The sequence below is a fragment of the Condylura cristata genome, unplaced genomic scaffold (assembly GCF_000260355.1).
Source record: "Condylura cristata isolate star-nosed mole 26May11 unplaced genomic scaffold, ConCri1.0 scaffold00004, whole genome shotgun sequence".
Taxonomy (NCBI): domain Eukaryota; kingdom Metazoa; phylum Chordata; class Mammalia; order Eulipotyphla; family Talpidae; genus Condylura; species Condylura cristata.
Genome location: NW_004567105.1, coordinates 32,300,221 through 32,322,582, shown reverse-complemented (window position 1 = coordinate 32,322,582; position 22,362 = coordinate 32,300,221). Strand labels below are relative to the sequence as shown.

Below are 22,362 nucleotides of genomic sequence, written 5' to 3'. Positions count from 1 at the left end.
TAACAGAGGAAGACTTCTCACTCGTATCACTGTTCTGAGGTTTAGATCTCATAACTTTATCAACAGTTTAATAAGGACATCATAAGTGGTATTTCAGCAAAACACCATCTGCCTCAAAACAGCATCTGAGACTCCTGAAAGGATAGGTAGTAACCTGTTAGTCACACCTTAGTTAATGGTGAAGTACACAGGTTCTAGAATCAAGTTTGGGGTTTAAATCCCAGCTCTGCTACTACTAGCTGTGGGTCTGTGAGACCTAAGTGGCCTATTCGGCCACCATTCTGTTTTCTGCAGTTCTACATTCCTGTACAAAGGTCAGAACTGATCAGTTCAGGAGCTGGTCAGTCAGTCACAGAAGCCAAGCCTTACAAAGTGCCTATCAAATCAAGAATAGAAAGCTTGATTGCTATGGGAAGGGTCTACATCATAAGGCATGACAGGAACACCTGGGGGGTTGAGGACCAAGGCATAACGTACTCCTGACTTACATACATCATGAGGAGGTATGATTAGGAATGCCGAGGGGGCCAAGGACCCATGTATGTGTAACAAAGGACCCCAGAAAGTGATCTGTGGAATGCCTTGTTGATAAGACTAGAACCATGGCCAGGGTTTGGGAAACACTTGGTTGTCAAGCAGATAAGATCTGGTCAGCAAATTCATGTTCCCCTGAAGCCCTGGATGAGAAAAACACATTCTTTATGTTCACCCATCTTTTTCTCCTTGTCCTCCTACCCAGATAAATGATTCATCTCTCAGTGAAAAGGCCAGGACTTTGCTCTTCAGCAGCACCCTGCAATGTGCCGCCTGCTCCACGACTCCCACTTCTCTATCAGCATGGTGTTGCTGATGCAGCAACTAGCCATCTTGTATTGGGCAAATTGCTTCATCTCACTGAACCAGCATTCTCATCTGTGATGTAGGGTTAATGGTACCTTATGGTGTTCCTATGTTAGTTAATCCTCAACATTCACCAGGAGTCCCAGAAGCATGGTAAACACACACTAGTTGAGGGGCCTCAAATGCACAGAATTGGTTGATGACAAACAACAGACCCTAGCAGCAGAGTTAGGAAAGAAACAAATTCAAGTTCAGTGTCCATAACATATAGGTAGAGACCTTATGCCAAAAGAGACCTATGGAACCCTAGGTAGTTTCCAGAACATCTACAGATCAGTTCTGATAGACCAGTATCCACTGAAGTTTTGAAGATGCTGAAGTGTAGTGAAGTGGAAGGGGGCTGTCTGGAGAGATCGCGTACTTCAAAATCTACTAACAGGAAAACATACGCATTCACACCACTAGACACCACGAGAATTTACTTTTTCAGTCCACACACTGAATCTTATGCAAAATTCCCAGGACAAAATGCCTGAGGCCAGTGCCATGAGGTGGGTTACCTTGGCTGATTGTGCCAAAGCAGTAGCCTTCCGCACAGCTTTCACAACTTTCCTCATGTGACTTCCTTGCCAAAGTGATGGAAGGCAAAGCACAATTTTTCATTATGAATCTCTAGGCTAATGAGGCAGGAAACTGCTAAGATTTCCAGTCTGACTGCTCTGGAGAGACTTCAAGTCATGCCCTTTTGCTTCACCAGGAATCAGTGAATGACATCAAACTTGTCCAGTCTGCACAGTCAGGTCAATGTCAACAAGGCAGCAGCCGTCCCAGATTATGAGACTAAAAGGAAAACAATGTGTGAGCTTTGCAGTAATTCTAGGAGAAATAATTATGAAAGTAGTTTGGGGAGGTATATTGTTTCTTAGTTTATTGTGCATGACTACATATTTATCTCTATATATATGTTTATAAGCAGAGTACATTGAGAGATTAGTGTTTTTCTTTATCTGATAATGGTATGTTGTGTGCAATTTGGAAGAAGTCATTTTTAGATGATGCTGAAATACTTGGTATGTTAGTTGTTCAGCAAAATCTACACAGGGCTCATGAGAAAGATGAAGCTGGAGGTGGAAAATAAGAACTGACAGACCTATATGAAGACTCACTATTTTACTGTTTTGTAACTTTTGTAGAGATTTAACATTTTTCAAAATGAAAAGCTGGAGTGAAATGTTTAAAAAAGGTAAAGTATCATAGTCTGACCTACTGGCTTGTGCAGCTTGGAAAGGAGAGATGCAGGATCACGAAAAGGTAGAGTGGTTCACCTGGGAGTTGAAACCATGAGGAGGGTAGTGGGGCCCCAGGAGAGACATTCTCAGGCTGCTGTTTCCAGATGAAAAGGCAGGAAATTGATTAAGAAATTGCTGTGCATGTAAACATTACCAAACCAAAGTACATTAGCTTTATTAAATCACTTGATGGAAATGTGAGTGCTACAGGACATTTTTCATTTTTACTATAACAAAACACAAAATCATATGAGTTCTGTGATCTTTGGTCTTTTTAGTCAAGTCATTAATTTAGCAAAGGCCAAGCTATTAACATAGGATAAGAGCAAGAAATCAGGAAAGTCTGGCCTTTGGATCACGGAAAAGAGGGAATGTAAATATCTGGAATAGTTCTTTCTGATCAACTTGATAAACCCTCCCCTCTGGCTTTGGGTGGAACTTAGCAGCAAAACTATTACTACAGGAGAGGAAGGGGAGGTGGGTGGGGTCTGCTGAGGAGGAAAGAAGGGCCTGAACAAAGGAGAAACCCTGCCTCATCCAATAGATATTAAACCAATGTGAAGACCAGTTTTGTAGCTTTCAAAGATCCTTTCAATTTATCAATCTTTTAACAAAATCACAGCAATGATTTGTATAAACTTAAGAAGTTACATGGTAATTGCTAACCTTTTACAAAGGAATGATGAATATGAGATTATTTACATATGTTTTATTTATTTTTAATATAGTCAAGGGGAAGATGAGCATACAGTCCTGATCATTTAAATCATGAGCTGGTGAGAATTAATTTTTTTTGTCGTAAAGTAGAATTTAAATTTAAATTTGCTATACCTACAATTGCAAAGTCAATACATATCTAACTATCTGCTTAAAAAATCAGCTCTCCTTGCTGGTGCAATGGATTAAAACTCCACTTTCTGAAGCTCTCAGAAGCCACACTAGAATGAGTTCGATCCCCAGCTAGGGAGGTGATGCTCATGGTGAGGCAGATCTCTCCTGACCCACCCGCTTCTCCCCTCAGCAGTGGATTTCAGTACATCTGCCTGTTGTTCTGTTCCCTGCTCTGTCTTTGGTGAATCCTCTTGTAACTGGGTGGTCCCTAGGAGAAGGGAAGTTCCAGGTTCCCTGCACCACCCAGAAGGAGGGTGGAACTGAGCAGAGAAAAAGGAGAGAGAAGAAGAGAGAAGGGAGACAGATGGAGAAGGAGACCTAAGGAAGCCACATGGAGCAGCAAACATGTGATGAAGAAACCGGGCTTGTTTCCTGACCCTGGACTGGTTAAGGCAGATGTGGGTGAGATACCTGTAGGGAGGTGACTATGGCAGTGTTTATATTGATTTTGATTTTGCTCTTTTCCTCTCAGATTTGTCTGGCCATTTCCGACCCTTTTCCATGGGTCCTATCCAGAAGGTGCTTTAGTCTTGTGGCAGGCTTTCAGGCCTTGCTTTGGGCCAATCCCTTTTGGGTTGACTTTTGCCCACGAGGGGATGGGTAACTTCAGGTGTTTGATTTAGAAGTTACATTCTTTGTGTTCCATATTGTATATTCACTGTATTAAAGTCACTTTTCATTAAAGCTTTATATGTTTTGTCTTGTTGCGGCGGATGGCAGAACCCACTTAGAGCAGGCAGGTTTTGAGGCCTCAGGGGTGCCTCTCTCTGAATTGAGGTGCCCTATAACACTCTCACCCACCACACCTCTGGCCTGTACCCCAGTTCTGTAAGCATAAATAAATAAATCTTAAACAAACAAACAAAATAACACCACCCCTACAAACTCAGTACCAAATATCCCCATCACTGCCACACCCTTCAGAAATTACCAAAGGATTTCTGAACAATTGGCTACAATGTTTTCACCATCATGACCAGTGATCACCCATCAAGAGGCATCATGACTTTAGTGACAAGTTCTACTGCACTGGATCATTTCTGGAGTTTCACTGAGAATTTCAGCATTACAAGGGGGTAGCCTATTGAAATAACATCATAATCATGGAACACTCAGGAAGAACTCAGGATTTCAGAAAAATCTACCTGCCTAAAATAATGATAGTATTCATCATTGCCAAAGTTTCTTCACACACTTCATCTTAGTTAATCCACCTCATGTTATTTAATCCTTAACAGAAACTCTATGCTAGGTCAAACATGACTATCTTCACTTTAGAGATAAGAAACAGGCTCAGCCATCCTGGACTTTTCAGTTTGTTTGATTTACTCTAAGATTGTCCTACATTGCTCTTCCAGCGTAAAACAGAACTTCCTTTGTGACCATATTAGATACTGTAGATACTTGAGGAATGTAACTCCTAAATCATGAGGCATCTAACTCCCAAAACAAAGCAAAAGCTTTGTCCTCCATGGCCCTCTCCCTACCTCACAAAGGCAACTATCACCAAGCCACTTCTTTAGGCAGAGCCATTAGACTCCTTGATGAGCAGAGCTTTCTGGAATGTCATGTATTTACCTTCTTTTGTGTGTACAGAGGCTTTGGGACACTAATTCCTTGCCATTTAAAGTCCATTTTATAGCTGTAAAGCAAGCCTGTGTACACATAGACAAAACCCAGCATTTATTTTGGAAGTCACTAAGTTTCCCAACTGTTTGGCTGTTTTATTGCAATTGACCAACCGTAAGTCTTTCCTAAGCTGAAGGACACAGCATTAACCATGGTCTCTTATGCCCACAAGGGTAGCTTTTATTCAATGTGTGCAATTGAGCAACACTGAGAGCTCAGACTTTGAAATGTCCGCCAGAGCGGACCCAAGATTACATGGGTCACTGACACTGAACATTTCTAAGGTCAGAAAATCTCCCAGGCCCCACTCTTAAGCTTCATCAAACTGTGCAATTAGCTTCTATCTCAGATCAGCTCCTACCTTTAAAATGAGTGTTGAGGCAAGCCTGTTTCTGAAGGCGCATCAGGAAATGCAGCTGTTAATAAGCCATCAGAGTTTACTTACCTCTTAAACCCTATCTTGATCTCTGTGAGTATGTATTTATTTAACAATGTATGCTCTGCCAGTTTGACAGAGGATAGGAGGCAGCTTGGTCACATAGCACATTGCTCACTGGCCAACTATTCTGAGGAATAAGTGGGCCACATCACATGTCAAGAGGCCTACAATTGATTTCATGTGCATGAATGATACAAGTCAGGCCTCTGGAAAGCACCTATTACTCCATGGGTTGTAATACAGAAATCTTAAGGGAGAAGACCAAATGATTATAAAGAATCATGTCAGAGATACTATTTGGCTTTACTGGGCACTTTCTCACAAGAAGGGAATATAACAATCAGCGCTCACCCTTCATTTGCAGAACATGGTGGATGACCTTTACTGTTTCTGACAACATGCCTCACTTAACCACGGTTGCATTGAAATGTGTAGACAGTGACTGTATTTAAGCTTGTCACTTGTTTCACTTCACCACAATCAAATGTTTGGACTGAAAGGATGAGGAAGATTTTTCAAGGGAAGTAGGGTCATGAGAGCTGTTAGAGTTGTCTCATTGCTCAAGTTGGCAGTGCTCAGCTAGGGCAGATGTCACTTGGGATTACATGCACTCTTGGAAACCAAAGACAGTGTCCTGCTCTGTAGTTTAGTGCCCATGTAAACAGTCATGAAATGACATGATGAAGGCCCAGTGAGAAGACCAGGGAGCGCCTTTATGCTTGGTGGAGAGGGAAAAAGAGGCACTGAAGCACAGCTAGTGATACAGTCATGATTTGCTTCTAATGGAAATTAGCTTTGGTAGAGCAGAGACAGGCTTGACATATATTTTTTTGTCTGTTAAAATGCAGAAAGATTTGTAACTGTCGATATAAGGATTCAGGTAAATCATGTTGCAGGCACTTTATACAGAGTTTTTCTGTTTTTGTGAATTAAAAAAAAATATTGGTTAGGATATATCCTAGCACTTAGGTTTAGTCATCTCAGTTCTTTTGCTTGGCTGAGATAGTCCATGTTGGTCAGTGTTAAGCAAGGAAACAATAGTCTCATCCAGTAGCACCACTGTGTTTCTTATATTTCTGGGCTATCTGTAGCAAAGTTACCTGGGGATATGTGTTACAACTGAAAAGTCTTGGGTCCTGCCCAGGAGAGGAATTTCTAGAAGTGAGTTCAGGAGATTACATTTTTATATACTTTAGTTGACTTTCATATATACCATGTTTCATATATACCATGTAAAATACAATCTATGCATAGAAAGCTGTACACTGCATAGTATGGATTTCATAAACTGGACAAATAGGTATGTCACCAGCACCCCAGAAGCACCCTGTGCCTACTTCCAGGCACTATGATCTAGTGTGGATTCACTCAGGGCTGTCTAGTATTCCTTCAAGTGATACAAAACAAAGTGAGAACCACTGCATTCCAGACTGAAGCATAAGCAAGCTCACCCCTGACTGGATATGCCATATCTTGTACCTAAACATACTTTTCTCAAGTTTTACCACAAGACTAGACTCGCCATAAATTATATAACTTACACTGTCGCTGAAGTCACAGGGCTGGTCTGCAGATGGGCCAGAGAGGCAGGAGTGTTTTTCAGCATCAAAGAGGTTCCTTTCAGGACAGTCTGATAACCATGGAGGCATGACAAATATCTTTTCCTGGCAGGTTATTTTCAGCTCATCAGAGCATAATTTTTCTCTAAGCACTGTTTTCTGCTGAAATAGCCGGTTTGGAGGACTGGTAGTTATACCTAACTGGAGCCAGGTTTCTGGTTCAAATTGCAATTTTGCAATTTCATCTTTAATTCTTTGGAGTCTCAGTTCCCTCATGTATTAAATAGGGCTTATAAGTGTATCTTATGGGGTTGTTCTAATGTGAAAATGAGCTAACACTTGAAAAGCACTTAGAACAGGGCCTGGTACACAGGAAACATGCTTGGTAGATGAGTTGGTATCTCTAAACTCATCAGTGTAACACAGACACTGAAGAGCTGAATGGCAGAGAAAGAGAAACATGGAAATGAAGAAAGGTACTGGGTTAATCCACCTCCCTTTAGAGAATCATCTAGTGAAGCCTTGTTCATTTGTTGCCCATATGCACAATTGAACACACAACAGTCTCTTCCTTACATTTAAAAACTGGTGTTTAACATGGTAGTCTACTTTACTTTAGTGGTCTACTTTTATTAATGTCTGGTAGCCAGCATTAATGGAAATAAGTCAATTAATCTAAGGTTGGGTTGTTTTTAGATAGAGGCCTACCTCAACCTCATTTTTGACCCAAATAACAGGATAACAATTCCACACCATGACAGCTAGAAATACCGAAGGATCCAGTCTGTGATTCATTCTGGCTTGTTTTCAGGCTCTGACACCATGTTTGGCTGAGATGTTGCCCGTATTCTTCAGGTGTAGCTCTCGGGACACAGGTTTTGCCTGCTGTCATCTTAGTGCCTTTGTGTCTACCTACCTACAGACATTATGATCAAATTTAACCAAAGCTGTAGGCTTCTTTCCACACCACTTTACCTTTTTGGCTCTGGTGACTGCTCTCTAAGTGACTTCAAAATCTTTAGTTCTTTCTGCTAACAAAAATCAGGCACTTTTTAAAACTATTTAAGCTATTTCAAAATATTTACTAGAGGATGTAAAATCTGTCCACACACTAATCCATTCACAAAACTAGGTTCCAGGTCAGAAGTGGCCAATGAGAATTGAGTTAAGCCTTTTCCTAAGTTTATTCTTCATAGGTAGCTACCTTTAAAACAAATAATCATCAGGCAATCACTTTAAGAAAAGATTTTTAAGTTTAGATGGCACGGTAAAAATTAAGTATTTAGTCTTAATTTTTGAAATCTTGGTAAGAAGGAGACCTTGGTACAGGTACTAAAATTGGGGAGCTATCAGAATAAGGGAACATATAATATTTGTACTCATATCCTTAATATATTTATAAGCAATAATAATGCAATTTATCAGTGGTTCAGAACACAGATCCTAACGAGTACAGTGTCTGGGTTCAAATTCCGGTTCAGCTATTCAGTAACTGGGATTTTTAACACATTTGTTATATAAGTTGGGATATTGGCAACTGAGAAACATGGTGATATTTAAAATATTTGAAACTAGAAACTACTTGTGACCTAGAAGATCACACCATGGTTCCTACAAGATGTTTTGGAAATTAAATGCTGAGTTACCTTCTCCTACTGGGTGGCACTCTATTCCATTAGTTTATTCTATTTCCCTAGAATTTCCATCTCCAAACTGAGTGGTTCCTCACTATACCACATGCAAATATATGCCAGCTCATAATATGTCCCTTATAGTTTGAATTGCTGATAGAGTAAGCCTTAGTATTTGGCAACCTGGGATTCTGTTTGTTTATCCAATGTAAAATGTTATTTTGTTTTCCTTAATGTGTCTCTATATATACTTCCAACACTTGCCCCCCTTAGAGGTGAGAAGACAAAGTTGGCTCCCTTTAGAGGTGAGAAGGACAGTTACTTATCTGATCGACTTCCTGACTTCCTGACTCCTGGTAGAAGGAGCTGAGGGTGGTCAAGACAGGTCAAGCACCCCGTACTGCGTCCCCTTCTCCCAGATATTAAGGAACCTGAGTGGACTCTGTCCTACCCAGTGGGCAATTTGATGCTGTATGCACCATCCTTCCCAAGGCTTCTGCAGTCTTAGCCTCTAAGATATCTTAGTGGGTGAACATTAGTGTCCAACGGCCAGATTCTGCTCACTACCCTCTCATTCCAATTTGTCTATCAATGGCATTTGTATAAGTCTGAATCCCAGTTATGAGGAGGAAGCACCAGAGGCAGGCAAAGCAGCAGAGGCAGTTAGTGTTTCTTAGCATTTTGGCATAATTATAGAAAATATCTTCCTGGAGTTTAACAAGGATATGGGTGTGGAGGTTGAAGCGTGAGATCTTTTGCCTAACTCAAACACATAGGTGCTCAGCCAAAACATTCTGTTATTTACACAAGCTCCTAGCACTTGGCTGTACATACAGGAAATATTCCATATTTTCTAACACATACAACCTTGCTTTGATAAGTTTCGGGGGCTCTGAGCCTTTGTAAGTCATCACATATACATGCGTCACAAAATGGAACTGTAAATCCCAAAGGACAGGGACTGTGGCCTCTGACACCCGCCACAGAATCTGGCCCCTGCCTGGCCTATGGTACATCCTCAGTCTATTCTTGCCACATGCAACTATTTTCAGGTCACCCACTCTGGCCATGGGAATCGAGTCTCATAAAGTCTTCTGAGTAATCTTGTATAAAAAACTTAACGCTGTCTTCTCTCTTTTTACCCATGGAAATATCCCAAGTTCCCGCAACAGAAGTTTCCAGGCTCTATGGAACATTTAAAAACTCAAAGACAGGATTGTGAATCCTGAGAGACCAAGGTCTGAATTCCCAGCACTTCCACTTACTGGCTAAGCTGTCTTGGGCAAGTCACACTTTCCTCACCTCAGTTACCCATCTGTAAAATAGGAGTATTACCTAATTTATGTTAGGATTTATGTTAGGATTTTTAAAAATGCATAATAAAAGTGGCTAGTACCCAGAAGTTGTCAATGACCTGTAAAACTTTATTGTTATACTCAAATATCCATTTGTATTCCTTAAAAAAAAAAAAAAAAAAGCATCTCCCCAGAGAAAGTACAAAATGTCCTATGAACAGTTCCTTTGGGGCTAGAAGGATTGCAACTTTAGTGAAAAGTTACGTGAGTCAAAATATTTTCCTCATTTATCACTGTTCTTTAAGCAATCTGTTTCCAAAAAAACTACAGTGACAAAATCCTACAACACTGTATTTTCCAGTGCATACAGGTTAAGAGACCCAAATTGCTAAGATGCTTTAGATATCACCACGAAACCTTTCACCTCAACCACATGTATGAGGCAGTCCGAGCTGGTTAAGCATTAAGGGCAGAACAATCCCACCTCATCCTTAGGCTCAGTCTGTTTTCCCATTCACTTTATCTAGAACTCCAACCCCCTCACCTCACTGCCTCTCACCTTTGCTCAAATATCAACTTCGTGATGAGTATTTCACAATTCTTCCAAGCACAAGGGAGCCTCAGACTCTTGAAAGTTCATAGCCTTGCTATAATGCTTTTCCCACTACAGTGATTGGATGTAAGGCCCTTGTTCCTGAAGGCGAAGGTCCAGATCTTGTTCTTTGGATCTTTCTACATAGGATCTAATAAACAATAGGTGTTCAATAAATGTTTGTTGAATGAGTATGTAAATGAATCACTAAAAGACAAATTTGAATTAATGACCCAAATCTATCAGTTACCAAGAACAACTTTGGATCATCAGTTACTTCATAATTTTTTTTCTCACCTCTAAAATTTAAGTAATATAACACAGACTTTTCATATAGTTTAAATGAGAGAAATTTGCAGTGTCGGGCAGATAATAGGACCTCATTAAACTGCAGCTGAATTTCTTTTATTTTCCCATGCTCAGTGATCCTACTGAATAGTTTTCCTAGAAAATGAGAGCAAGATTAAATCCCCCCTGTATAAATGGCTTTATTTTTGTAATAATGATATTATTCCTAAATTACTTTTCAATAAAAAATTTCTATCTTATGTTATATACTACTGGTATGTCAATATAAGTTCATATATATACTACAGAAAACAGTGTGGATATTCCTTAAAACATTGAAAATAGGACTACCATAGTATTTAGCAATCCCATGTCTGGGTATATATCTGAAGGAAATAAAAACACTGTCTTGAAGAAATGTCCACACCATGTTTCTTGCAACATCATTTGCAATGGCCAAAACATCTAAACAAACTAAGTGTCTATTGACAGGTAAGTGGATAAGCAAACTGAAAATGTCACACACGCACAAACACAGTGGGCTATCATTTAGCTATATAAATGAAAGAAATTCTGCCATTTGTGACAATGTGGATAAACTTTGGGAGCATTTTACTAAGTGTACTAAATCAGAAAAGACAAATACTACTTCTTACTTCCATGTGGAATTCAACAAGCCATACTCATAGAAGCAAAGGATAGACTGGTGGTTTCCAGGGTCTGGGGGTCATGGAAATGAGGAAATGCTGGTCAAAGGGTACAAAATTCCAGTCAGAAGATGAGTAAGTTTTTTTTTTGGGATCGATGCTTGGTGTAGTAGCTGGCGATAGCTTGATAGCGCTGAGACTTTAACCCCTGAGCCACCAGGGAGGCCCAGATGGTGAGTAAGTTTTCAGGATCTAATGTACAGTGGTGTGACTATAGTTAACATTTCCAAATGCATAAATCTTAAATGTTCTTACCACCACCACAACAAAACAGCCATTGCGTCAGGTGAAGGATGTGTTAACTAACCTTATTTTGGTAGCCATTTTGATATATATTTCAAATCATCATGCATGCACACTTTGTATAATTTATGTCAATTATATCTTAATATCTGAATATTATTATTATATTATATCTGATATTATTATATATCATTATTATAATATATAATATAATAATATTATATCTGATATTATTAATTAATATCTTAATAGCTGAAAAAATATCTTCTTAGATATTCAGGAATTTTTTCTTGAAAATATGGACCATTAATATTTTATCAGAGTTTGTGTAAGCTTGGCATATGCAGAATTCAATGAGGAAGAAAGAGTTAACACAGTCTGCTTTACTGCAGACATGGCAGAGATGGTGATGACCCTTCCCCAAAATCTGAACACCAAACCCCTGGAATTTCAACTAATTAGTGATGTCATGTTGTACCTGTAAGGCACTGGGCCAGGACATACCAACTTGAAAATGTTATTCTAAGTAAAAATGAAACTCTGTGACGACTACCTGGTACTTACTGTGGGTCTGTATCTTGCGCTCTGGACTGCCAGGACTTGGGTTAACTTCCCTGGTGGGGGTTGGTACAGGTCACAGCTGGAGTGATGTGAGTGCTATTCAATGTGGAGTTGTGAGTCCTTCCAGTAATTCACTAGTGGGTGGCCCATTATGGAACTCCCAAACAGCCTCTTTGAACTGCTTCCCATCTGTATCTGTGACAACACTCTGTTGATATTCTTTTTATTTCTTTTGTTGGCTTCTATCTCTACCAGATTCTAACTGCTAGAGTGTCCTGTAGTCCTATTCTGGCCTACTCAATTTCTGTTAGATTATTTGTCCTTGATTACAGTACATCTTCCTGTTGATGCCTCTCAAGCTTAGCTCTGCTGTTAAACTGCTCCTCTAAGCGCCACGTACATACCCAACTACCTACTAAAGAACCTGTCACTGGATGACTACCAAGGATGTCAAACTCATAAAATAAAAGCTGTCTACTGTATAAAGTGATTTACATTGATACTTTTTTTTTTTTTTTTACCATGCATGGCAAATGCTTCACTTTGACCTACGTAGAATACATGTGACCATCACATGAATATATTTGGGGCTTAGGATCAAAAGGTGAACAAAGCCTGGTTTCTGTCTCCAGGTATAACTTAGCTAGAGCTACTGAAAGATGCTCAGAAAGAGGAGCACAAGGAGGTTGTAACTGCCCAGGGGGCTAAAAAAATGTTTCCAGGAGGAGGTAACATATTGCACTAAGCCCCAATAATTAAACTAATGATCAATTGGTCACTGTTTGTTCCTGCTCTAAAAATGTGACAATGATTTCACCTAACTGTATTTATAACACACTTGTACCCTTTGTTGGAAAGAAGTCTCAGTTCTGTGTGACTTTATTCATTTTCCTTAAGTGTGGTTCTGGCTTCTCAGAGAGCTTCCTTCTCTCTCAGAACAAATAGAACAACTAATTTCAGCAAAAAGAAGGGCTACTCAGTTGACTTCTTCTGAACTCTGTGATAGGAAAATGTATAACACAATCATTAATGCTTTCATATCCTGTGCCTTGAAGGCTGTTATCTGAGGCTCTGGGTAAATTCAGAAGTCTGTGGCTATAGCTTGAAGGCAACTTGTTTGAAGTTGGAGTTTTTCTGATGTGTTGGAGATGGAGCCTTCCAATTGAGCCAGATGAATTATGCACGTGGCACAGTTACAGACCAGAGAATTTATACTTTTAAAGTATGCAGCAATCCTCCCAAACCAGAAAAAAACATTTTTAATGTGCAACATAAGTCCCTTTTATAAATTTAAATTAAGACATACTAACCCCTTAACAAAGTACTATGCATCGACTTGCCAAAGAGCTAGGAAGACCAGTTGTTTTAAATCACTAGACAGAAGAGTTGATTTAATCTTCTGCCACCCCAAATGCAAGTTAATATTTGATATACCTATTAAATTTTTTTAAAGAATCTTTTTATCTCATATTCTCTGTGAACGGGACATTCAAACACACAAACTGAGAGAAGGAAGCAGCTAATGGCAGTTATCTCTCAAGTCTAGACACTACTGTCACCACAGTGTGACTTCCAGACATACATGTTCATTGATTAAGAACAGGAACAAATCCCCTTTGGTTGCTGGCTACATACATTTGAGGTGGGTTCTTATCAACTCTCGTAAGTCTGTGATTTTAGCCCAACAGTTGCTAATCCTATCAGTGAATGCTCCTCTCTGATGTCCAATATATTGTATTTCCTCCTGGCATAAAATTCATAGAAAATATACCACATTTATATGAATAAATTTTAAAAGATCAACATATTGTTCTGTATATAAAGAAGTAAAAGGAAAGAAGTATATAATAACATAGTAGTAGAATGTAAAAACTTGGCACAATTTGCTGGAAGACATAAAGTAAAAGTCAGATGCTTATAGCAATACTGAAAGTCACTATGAAGACCTCCATCACAGACGTTAACTGACTGTGTGATCATTGGTGTTAGGCTTTTATGAGTGTAGAATATCTCTTAAGAAAGTTCAGAGCAAGACAAAATACAATTTTCTTAATTTTCCTATAGTTACATTAATGGAAAGATTAGTATATATAGAAATTGTGGGGGAAGCAGTCGTGTTTATACAAAATAGAGTTTGGTTTTAGGCTCAGCTAATTATAAGCCAGCTTTTCACCTAAGGAGGACACTGGAAAATGCAGGGAATCACTGTTTGCGAAGCAGGACTATTTAGTGCATTGTCTACAAGATCAGGAATGTTCCCTCTCTAAGACTTGTAGGTCATGACCTAAACCTCCCTTACATTTTCAAATTTCCCTCTAGGGGGCGGTACTGCTCTTAAGAGAACCATAGTTCTCAACTCAGGAGAAGGTAGTTTGATTGGTGGAAGTCCCATCAGAACACAAACCAGTCTCAGCCTTCTCCTTTTTTCTCAAAACCAAGGAGTTTGTGTATGTAGAAAACAATTTTAATTTTACACCTAAAAAAAAATTCCTTTGGATGAAATTTGTGAATATGGAAAAGAAATCAAGGAACTTGAATGATGAGCACTCAGCACATAGAGGCTTTTTCTTGGGTTATAGAGGATGTTTGTTAACTTTTTTTTAGCATCACAGGGATCAAGTGCAAGAGGCAAAGGCAGGAGAGGGGGTAAGGGACAAGAACAGAAGAGCCATGTGGAGAAGCATTTCTTTATAAGCAACGAGACTTACGGGTTTAGTATTTGGCACAAGACAGACTTCAGTCCCAATCACCCCACTGTCTTTTACTAAATTTGGCCAATTCATTTAATCTCAATTCTCAGTTGGGAGATAATAATGGTATTTCATACCATGGTTACAATGAGTAAGTCAAGCATACACATAAAGTACCAGGCAAATAGACAAAATGCACTTGATGTTGGCCATCATATATATATATATTAAGATTTATTTATTTGTGCATACAGAACTGGGGTACAGGCCAGAGGCTCAGGGGCGGCAAGAGGCTTCACCAAAGACATAGTGGGGATCAGAACAGGCAGATCAACAAAGCACACTGCTGAGGGGAGCAGCGGGCGGGTCAGGAGAGGTCTGCCACGCCATGTGGTCACCTCCGGGGCAAGCAAGAATCGAACTCATGCGGAAGTGGCTTTAGCTTCTTAGTGCTGTGCTTTAACCCGCTGCGCCACCAGGGAGGGCCCATCACTATATATTTTTAAAGATTTATTTGTTATTTATGCATACAGAACTGGAGTACAAGCCAGAGGTGCAGGGAAGTGAGAGAACTCACCAGAGTCAGGATGGGGAGCAGAACAGGCAGATCAACCAAGTACACTGCTGAGGGGAGCAGCGGGCTGCGCCATGTGGGTCACCTCCGGGGCCAGGGATGGAATTCACACTGAAGTGGCTGCAGCTAGCTTGCAGTCCTGTGTCCTAGCCTGTTATGCCAGCAGAGAGGGCCCCATCATCACTATTTTGAAGAAGATTCAAATGCCACTCGCCCCTAGTATATCATTTAGATATATTTAAGATTTGGGATAAATGGGTCACTATACATATGATAAAGAATAAAATTTTGTGTGACTGGTGATTTTTTATCTCAATTTCCTCTTTTAAAATGTCATACTACAAATATAGGAGAAATCTAAGTCATTTCCTTATAAGAATGCAAAGGCCATACCTTTTAGAAATACTGAATGGTTGTAAAACAAGGCAGATAATGTTACAGAGACATCTCCATAAAAGGGGGGAGGTATGATGTTCCCTGTACCCCGTAATGATGGGTGGAGCTGATCAGCCAAGCCAAGCTGTATAATACAGAAGATAGCTCCTTCTCCCATGGCCTGACATGCACACTGGTATTGCTGGGAAGGAGCTATGTGGAAGAGAGACATGTAGAGACACTTGTAAGAGACACCTGAGGAGACTGGCAAGGGCAGTTATCTTGATGTGACATCTCATTTGGTCCCAGCTTCCTGGGACCTACTTCAGAATGCTTTACTGTAGTTCCCCACCAGAAGGTACCTTCCACTTGTAAGCTTTCAGGCCTCAGTGGCTCCACTTCAGGGTGACCCTATTTGGCTGGACATTCGCCCACAGGAGGTGGGTAATTTGGGTGATTTACTGTGGAAAATTGCCTTTCTTCTCTCTCTATGAGCACTAAATAAAGTTCTTTCACACTAATTCTTTTGTGCCTTCTGTACACAAGTGGCCAAACCATGTGAGAGCATTCAATCTTGGAGGTCCTGGGGGTGCCCCTCAGTTGTATGCTGACAAAAATTCATAGATTGTTTAAGAAAAGGACTTTGTATTTCAAAGTAAAGAGTGGAGGTGGGCTTGCTAACCCAATATAACTTAAGCCAGAAAAATGTAGATTATAGCTGCAATTCCTAGATATTAGTAGTACTGATATTTAGAACTCAAATTATCAATATTTGTATTACAAAGGTCATTTTATACAGGAAAACTGTATAAAGCTGACTTTACTGTCACACTTGAGAAATGAGCAGAGTATGACAGAAAACCTAAAACAATGTGCTTTTCGAGAGCAACAGGAAAGCCAAAGTTTATCCAGTAAGAGGCAGTAAACAAGGAAAGATCTGTGTATGTGGACACAGCACACACAACTTTAAGGTAGAACTCTAGGCTAATTTTAAGGAGATTTCTCAATATCTGAAATGGTATGAAGATTCTTGGTAGAAAAATAAAAAAAATTTAATATGTAAAGATGAGAGTTCTTAGACGAAAAGCATAAGCAATAACTTTTCCCTTATACTTAAATGTGACAATGAGAAACTGACATAATATCTTCCATTATTATTATTATTATTATTAAATATTTATTTATGCATACAGAACTGGGGTAAAGACCAGAGGTGTAGGGGTGGTGAGAGGATTCACCAGAGACAGAGTGGGGAGCAGAACAGGCAGATCGACGAAGTACACTGCTGAGGGGAGCAGCGGGCGGGTCAGGAGAGGTCTGCGTGCCATGTGGTCACCTCCGGGGCGGTCAGGGATGGAACTCATGCGGAAGTGGCTTAAGCTTCTTAGTGCTGTGCTTTAACCTGCTGCGCCACCAGGGAGGGCCCCCCATTATTATTATTTTTAATTATTGCTGCTGCTACTGCTGCTGCTACTGTTATTACTATAAGAAAACATAAGACCCACACGTAGCAAAATTTTAAATCTACTAGGAAGGTACTTATATAACTGGAATTTAGGACAAACACCATAGATATTTTCAAACCACTAATGCTAGATTGATAAATATACATGTTAGAAGACTTTTTTCTTAGCAAATGTTTTTCATGAAATTATAAATCATCACATTCTTTTAAGAATCAGTTTGGTTACAAGTAGAAATAGATAAAATTGCTTTAAACCCAGTAATTTCCTTTGGGTAAATGTATCCCTAATAGAGCTAATGTATCTCAAATAGCAGCTTTTATGTAGCATTTACTCTGCATCTACTAATAACCCGGCAAGGATATATGTTACAAAGTATAGGATCTAACATTTGAACTAGTCATGGTGGTTGTAAAGTTTCTGCTCTGAAGACTTCTATCTTAGCTAGGAGGGTGCTCACAACTGCACTGTTCAGAACAGGAAAAGTTCAGAAACCAATTGTGCACCAGTGAGGAGTAAGTTAAGAACAGTATATCCATTGATGGACTATAAGGCAGGCATTAATCAACAAGTTTTAGAAACAGGTCTGTTGGTTTGCTGGATGGTGACGGCAAGGGGGGTGGGGAGTGTCAGCAAACAGTGTACTCAGTGATTCCACTTTACCAAATGTTTTCTTCAGGTGGTGAGATTTTAATTTTTATCTAAATGAGCTTGAAATCCTTTTGAACTCAGAAAAATACCATTCACAAAACTCTCTAGAGCAGCCCAACCCAATCAAAATATGGTGCATATCGTAGAGGTAATTTAAAATATTCTCATAACCATATCACATTAAATGAAAGAAACCAGTGAAATTAATTTGAAATTATTTCCTTTTTTAATCTATTTATCCAAGATATTACCATTTTAATATGTAGTGTATAAAAATGTCATTGAAATGTTTTACTTCTGAGGGTTAAGTTTTCAGAGTCACGTCTAGCACATCTGTCCACTCACAGCTAAGTACCTCTTGGCTACCCTGCTGGCCAGTACAGATCCTTGGCAGAAGCTGTACTTTCGAAACAAATGTGCCCAAAGCGGGATCACAAACTTTCTAAAACAACCTCAGTCTCCAGCAACTGTCAGTATCTGTGTCAAGCTCCTGCTTTTTTCTTTAAAGTATTGCGTGCTGAGGATGTATGTATGTCTGGGTTTGAATACACCTTCTAACATTTCTCAACCTGTGATCTTCAGTAAGTTAACTTTCTGTATCTCCGAGACCAGGTTTGTAAATGAGGATAATAACTTCTTTGAGTTGTTGAGATTAAAAGAGCATTAAAACACCTAATATGTGGAAAGCACTTGATAAATGACTTTTTTTTAAAGGTTTATTTATTTATTCATACAGAGCTGGGGTACAGGCCAGAGATGTGGAGGGTGAGAGGATTCACCAGGAACAGAGTGGGGAGCAGAACAGGCAGATCGACCAAGTACACTGCTGAGGGGAGCAGCGGGTGGGTCAGGAGAGGTCTGCCACGCCATGTGGACTCCTCTGGGGCAGGCGGGGATCGAAATCATGAGGAATTGGCTTAAGCTTCTTAGTGCAGTGCTTTAACCCGCTGAGCCACCAGGGAGGGCCGATAAATGACTTTTATAATCTACACCTTTCCCTTTGCAACCTTCCTTTTTCAGATAGTAAAGATCAGACTTAGCAGAAGGTAAGAAAAGAATTCTAAAATAGGGTAGCAAGAGATCTCACTTTAAATAGCCCTAGAACTAATTTTTTTGGGATGTGCAGAGGTTAACTGGAAAAATAAATAATAAATACATTTGTATTTTATAGGAAAATAAAAAAGAAACAAGAATAAAAGAAGAACAAAAATTTAAAAGATAAAAAATAAGATTAAAAGACCTGACAGCAGGGAATAAATGGCACAATATTTGCCTCATAAGGTTTTTATGTAATCCATTAAACAAATAAATATAGATTATTGAGCACCTCCCTGGTGGTGCAGGGGTTGAAGTCTCAATGCTATCAAGCTACTACCAGCCACTGCAGCATGAGTTCCATCCCCAGCCAGGGAGCTGACCCACATGGCTCAGCAGACCTCTCCTGTCTCACTGCTGCTCTCCTTAGCAGTGGGTTTCAGTAGATCCACCTGTTCTGCTCCCCCTCTGTCTTTGGCAAATCCTCTCACCCCATCCCCCAACATCTGGCCTGCACCCCAGCTCTTGTATACATAAATAACCATAAATCTTTAATAAATATAGATTAATGAATGTATCAGAAATCCTTCTAAACAAAGGGGGTTTGAATAAAAAAGGGAGGTGCTCGCTTCACTGAAGGAATAAAAGAAGGAACCAATGAACATTATATTATTTCTGATTTTACTCAGTTGTACTTTTTGAGCTTCTCCTGTATTTTACCTAAGGTTTTCCTTACTATTTCATTAGATCATGGGGTTTCCTCCAAAAGGCTTAACTGAAATATGGTCAGTCTACTATGGCTGAAACTAGGTGAAGCATATCCATGTGCTCAACTTTGGTGTGGGTTTCAAATGCTTCAAATTAAAATTGGAAAATTACAAAAGTAACAAATTTGTTATAAATTAAGCCAATTCATGTGATCTTTATCAATGGTTTTATAGCCTCACTGTATATAAGATCATCAGAAGCCTTACAGATGTTTGGAAGAGCATTCATAAAATCTAGAGGACAACGCTATAGCAACCAATTCATTGGACTGCAGATTTTGTCAATTTATGGACATATGCGATGAAAAGATATAAAATGGGGGTGGGGAAGCAGAATAGAATCCATGATTACAACAATAAAATGAATTTATAAAACTAAGCATTTGGTCAGGTAGAAATACTACTTTTTCTCCTGGATAGTTTGTTGAGTGTTTATAATAAAAATAACACATGTAGCAAATCCTACTTACTAAACAAAGTTATCATACACCAGAGGGCAGGATGCCCAGGGAAAATTGTCTATCTAGTGAAAAGAGCGCCCAAAGGAGCAGTCTTTGAATGCTCGTGCTAACATGCCGTGATACTTAGGCAGCCAACTCCCAGGACTAGTGCACACTTTAATATACCACTTGGAGCCTAATGACAGATTTGGGATTTTTCTTAATCCAAGTAATTATCAGAACAACATACTCAACACAAAGATTTGACCACTAGTGTCAGATTTTATTTTCACATGGTAACTCCTCAATCCTTTAATAACCACAAGAATGCATATGAGGTTAAGAAAGAAAAAAAAAGCCTGTTGTAACTTTCACTATTACTGTGGTTTGATATTAACATAGCAAATCAGAATAGCTGGTTCACATTAAGCGAGACCCTAACTTTCCTCCAAATGCACTTTGTACTTGAAACATTAAAAACTTACTAAATCATATAGTACTTAAAATTAACAGCATTCTCATCATCTTGTGGTTAAAATGATGACGGAACAATAACTCAAACAGGTTGTGTTCTATATTTCCTTTATTAATATAATTAGTATTCTTAGATCTTTTGAAATTGCTCTTCTCTAGCCCTAGAGGGAAATGATTTCAAAAGGTTGCATACATATGCTGATTCAAGATATGGTTTCTCACACATCCAACCTCTATAATTTTGGGTTATAGAGCAATAATAGACAGTAATTCTGGCACCAACTCTTTGGCAATGTTGTTTTAAAACAAAGGTACCATTACACATCGTCCTGGATTTTTATTTTGCATTGCATGTAAGTAAATTTACATAATACCTCTTTCATAGAAAAGCCATGACCTTAAAATAGCTTCGGAAAATGGTTAAAAATACGGTCACCAATCCCAGTTGACTCAAAAGCTCACAGCTAATATGCAGGTAGAGTTTGAACACACCTCATAAAAAGGTGAGATCCAAAATTGCATGAACTTGCCAAATTGCTTGATTTAAACATTAAGGTTTTTTTTTTGGTAATCACTTCGGGGGTTCTATATTATAAAAGAAAATTAAGAAGTAGTATCCAACTATTTGTCTTGTTCCCCAAATGTCTTGGAGTACCAATTCAGGTTCTAAAGCTTATTTATTTGAGCGATCTTAGACAAAAGACTTAATTTCCCTCTGACTCAAATTCCCAACCTATAAAAATGAGAATTTCTTAATATAGTTATATTTCTATTTATTAAGCAACTCCTAAATTAAAACATAAAGCAATTAAATGATAAGGGTGAAAGAGCTCAGTTCAAGTAGTGCCAATTACTGCTAACATATCTATTATCCAGAACATGTATAATTTTAAAAAGTCTTTAATTGGTATCAAAGACTCCTTTTTTGCATAACTAATTATTTATGACACAAAGCATAACACAGAACTGTATTATTTAAAATTAAAGAAGCTTATAAAATGATAGTTTTGAATAACTAAGCCATAGGGCTTAATTATACCAGGCAGAAATTTTACCAATACAACTGCACTATTTTAGAAGATGTGTGACCAAATGATATTAACAGTCTAAATCATATTTAAAAGAGCCAACAAAAAGGGAAATCTGAGCTAGATAAACGAACTTCCTTGTCAGAAGTTTATCTGAAAAAGGAGTAACTCCAGGATACCAATTTCTGCAAGACTCAAAGCAGAAGTTAACGCCTAGGATCCAGTGACACCAAATAACAGCAGAGACATGTACCTTCCTACAATTCCCCCAACAAAATAGAGCAACAAAACACACAAAAGGGGAAAGCAACCCACTCGCCAGGCACTGGTGTGCCCGCCTGGAGACCCTCTGAGTAGCTCCATGGAGAGGAGACAGACAAGCTGAGCATATTTAATGAATGAAAATAAAGGCTAGGGGTTGGCAAAGAGCCCGAGATCAGAACCCTACCTTTCACAGATTTCCCAATACTGTGCAGGTGAGTGATAGAACTGTAGTTATGGGCAACATTCTTCAAAAACGCTTCCATTTCTTCCTGATGGTGGTAGCTGAAATCCAGCGCAGCTACCAAAGGCAACAGCAGCCCCAGCCAGAGGCGTGCGAAGTCCATGTTCTAGAGGTGAAAAAAAAAAAACCAAAAAAACAAAAAAATATAAAGTTGAGGACAGATAAGGAAGGAGTGACAGGAGGGACGTTGCTAGCTCTGACGCTGAATTCTAGTCGCAGGTCTCCGGGCACTAAGACTCCGAGCCTCCTAAGGAGGTAAAAGTTGGAAACTACTTCCTGAGGAGTCTGTGCTGCCCGAGCGCGGACAGCAGCCTCGGAGCCCTCCATCCCTCCCCTCCGTCTCCCGCTCGAGGCGTCCCGGGCGCCCTGCAGCTGCGGCAGCTGCGCCCAGCCGCG

At 39.4% G+C, this 22,362-nt stretch overlaps 1 protein-coding gene across 1 annotated transcript in view; it reads right to left on the bottom strand.

Annotated features, from left to right (window-relative positions):
- Positions 1-22,072, bottom strand: part of CPM (carboxypeptidase M) — a 60,198-nt gene extending 38,126 nt beyond the window's left edge. The window contains exon 1 of the mRNA XM_004675906.2: positions 21,910-22,072. Within this exon, the coding sequence (XP_004675963.1) occupies positions 21,910-22,069 (160 nt within the window). The 5' untranslated portion in view covers positions 22,070-22,072. The remainder of the gene's footprint in view (positions 1-21,909) is intronic.
- Between the last annotated feature and the right edge of the window lie 290 nt (positions 22,073-22,362).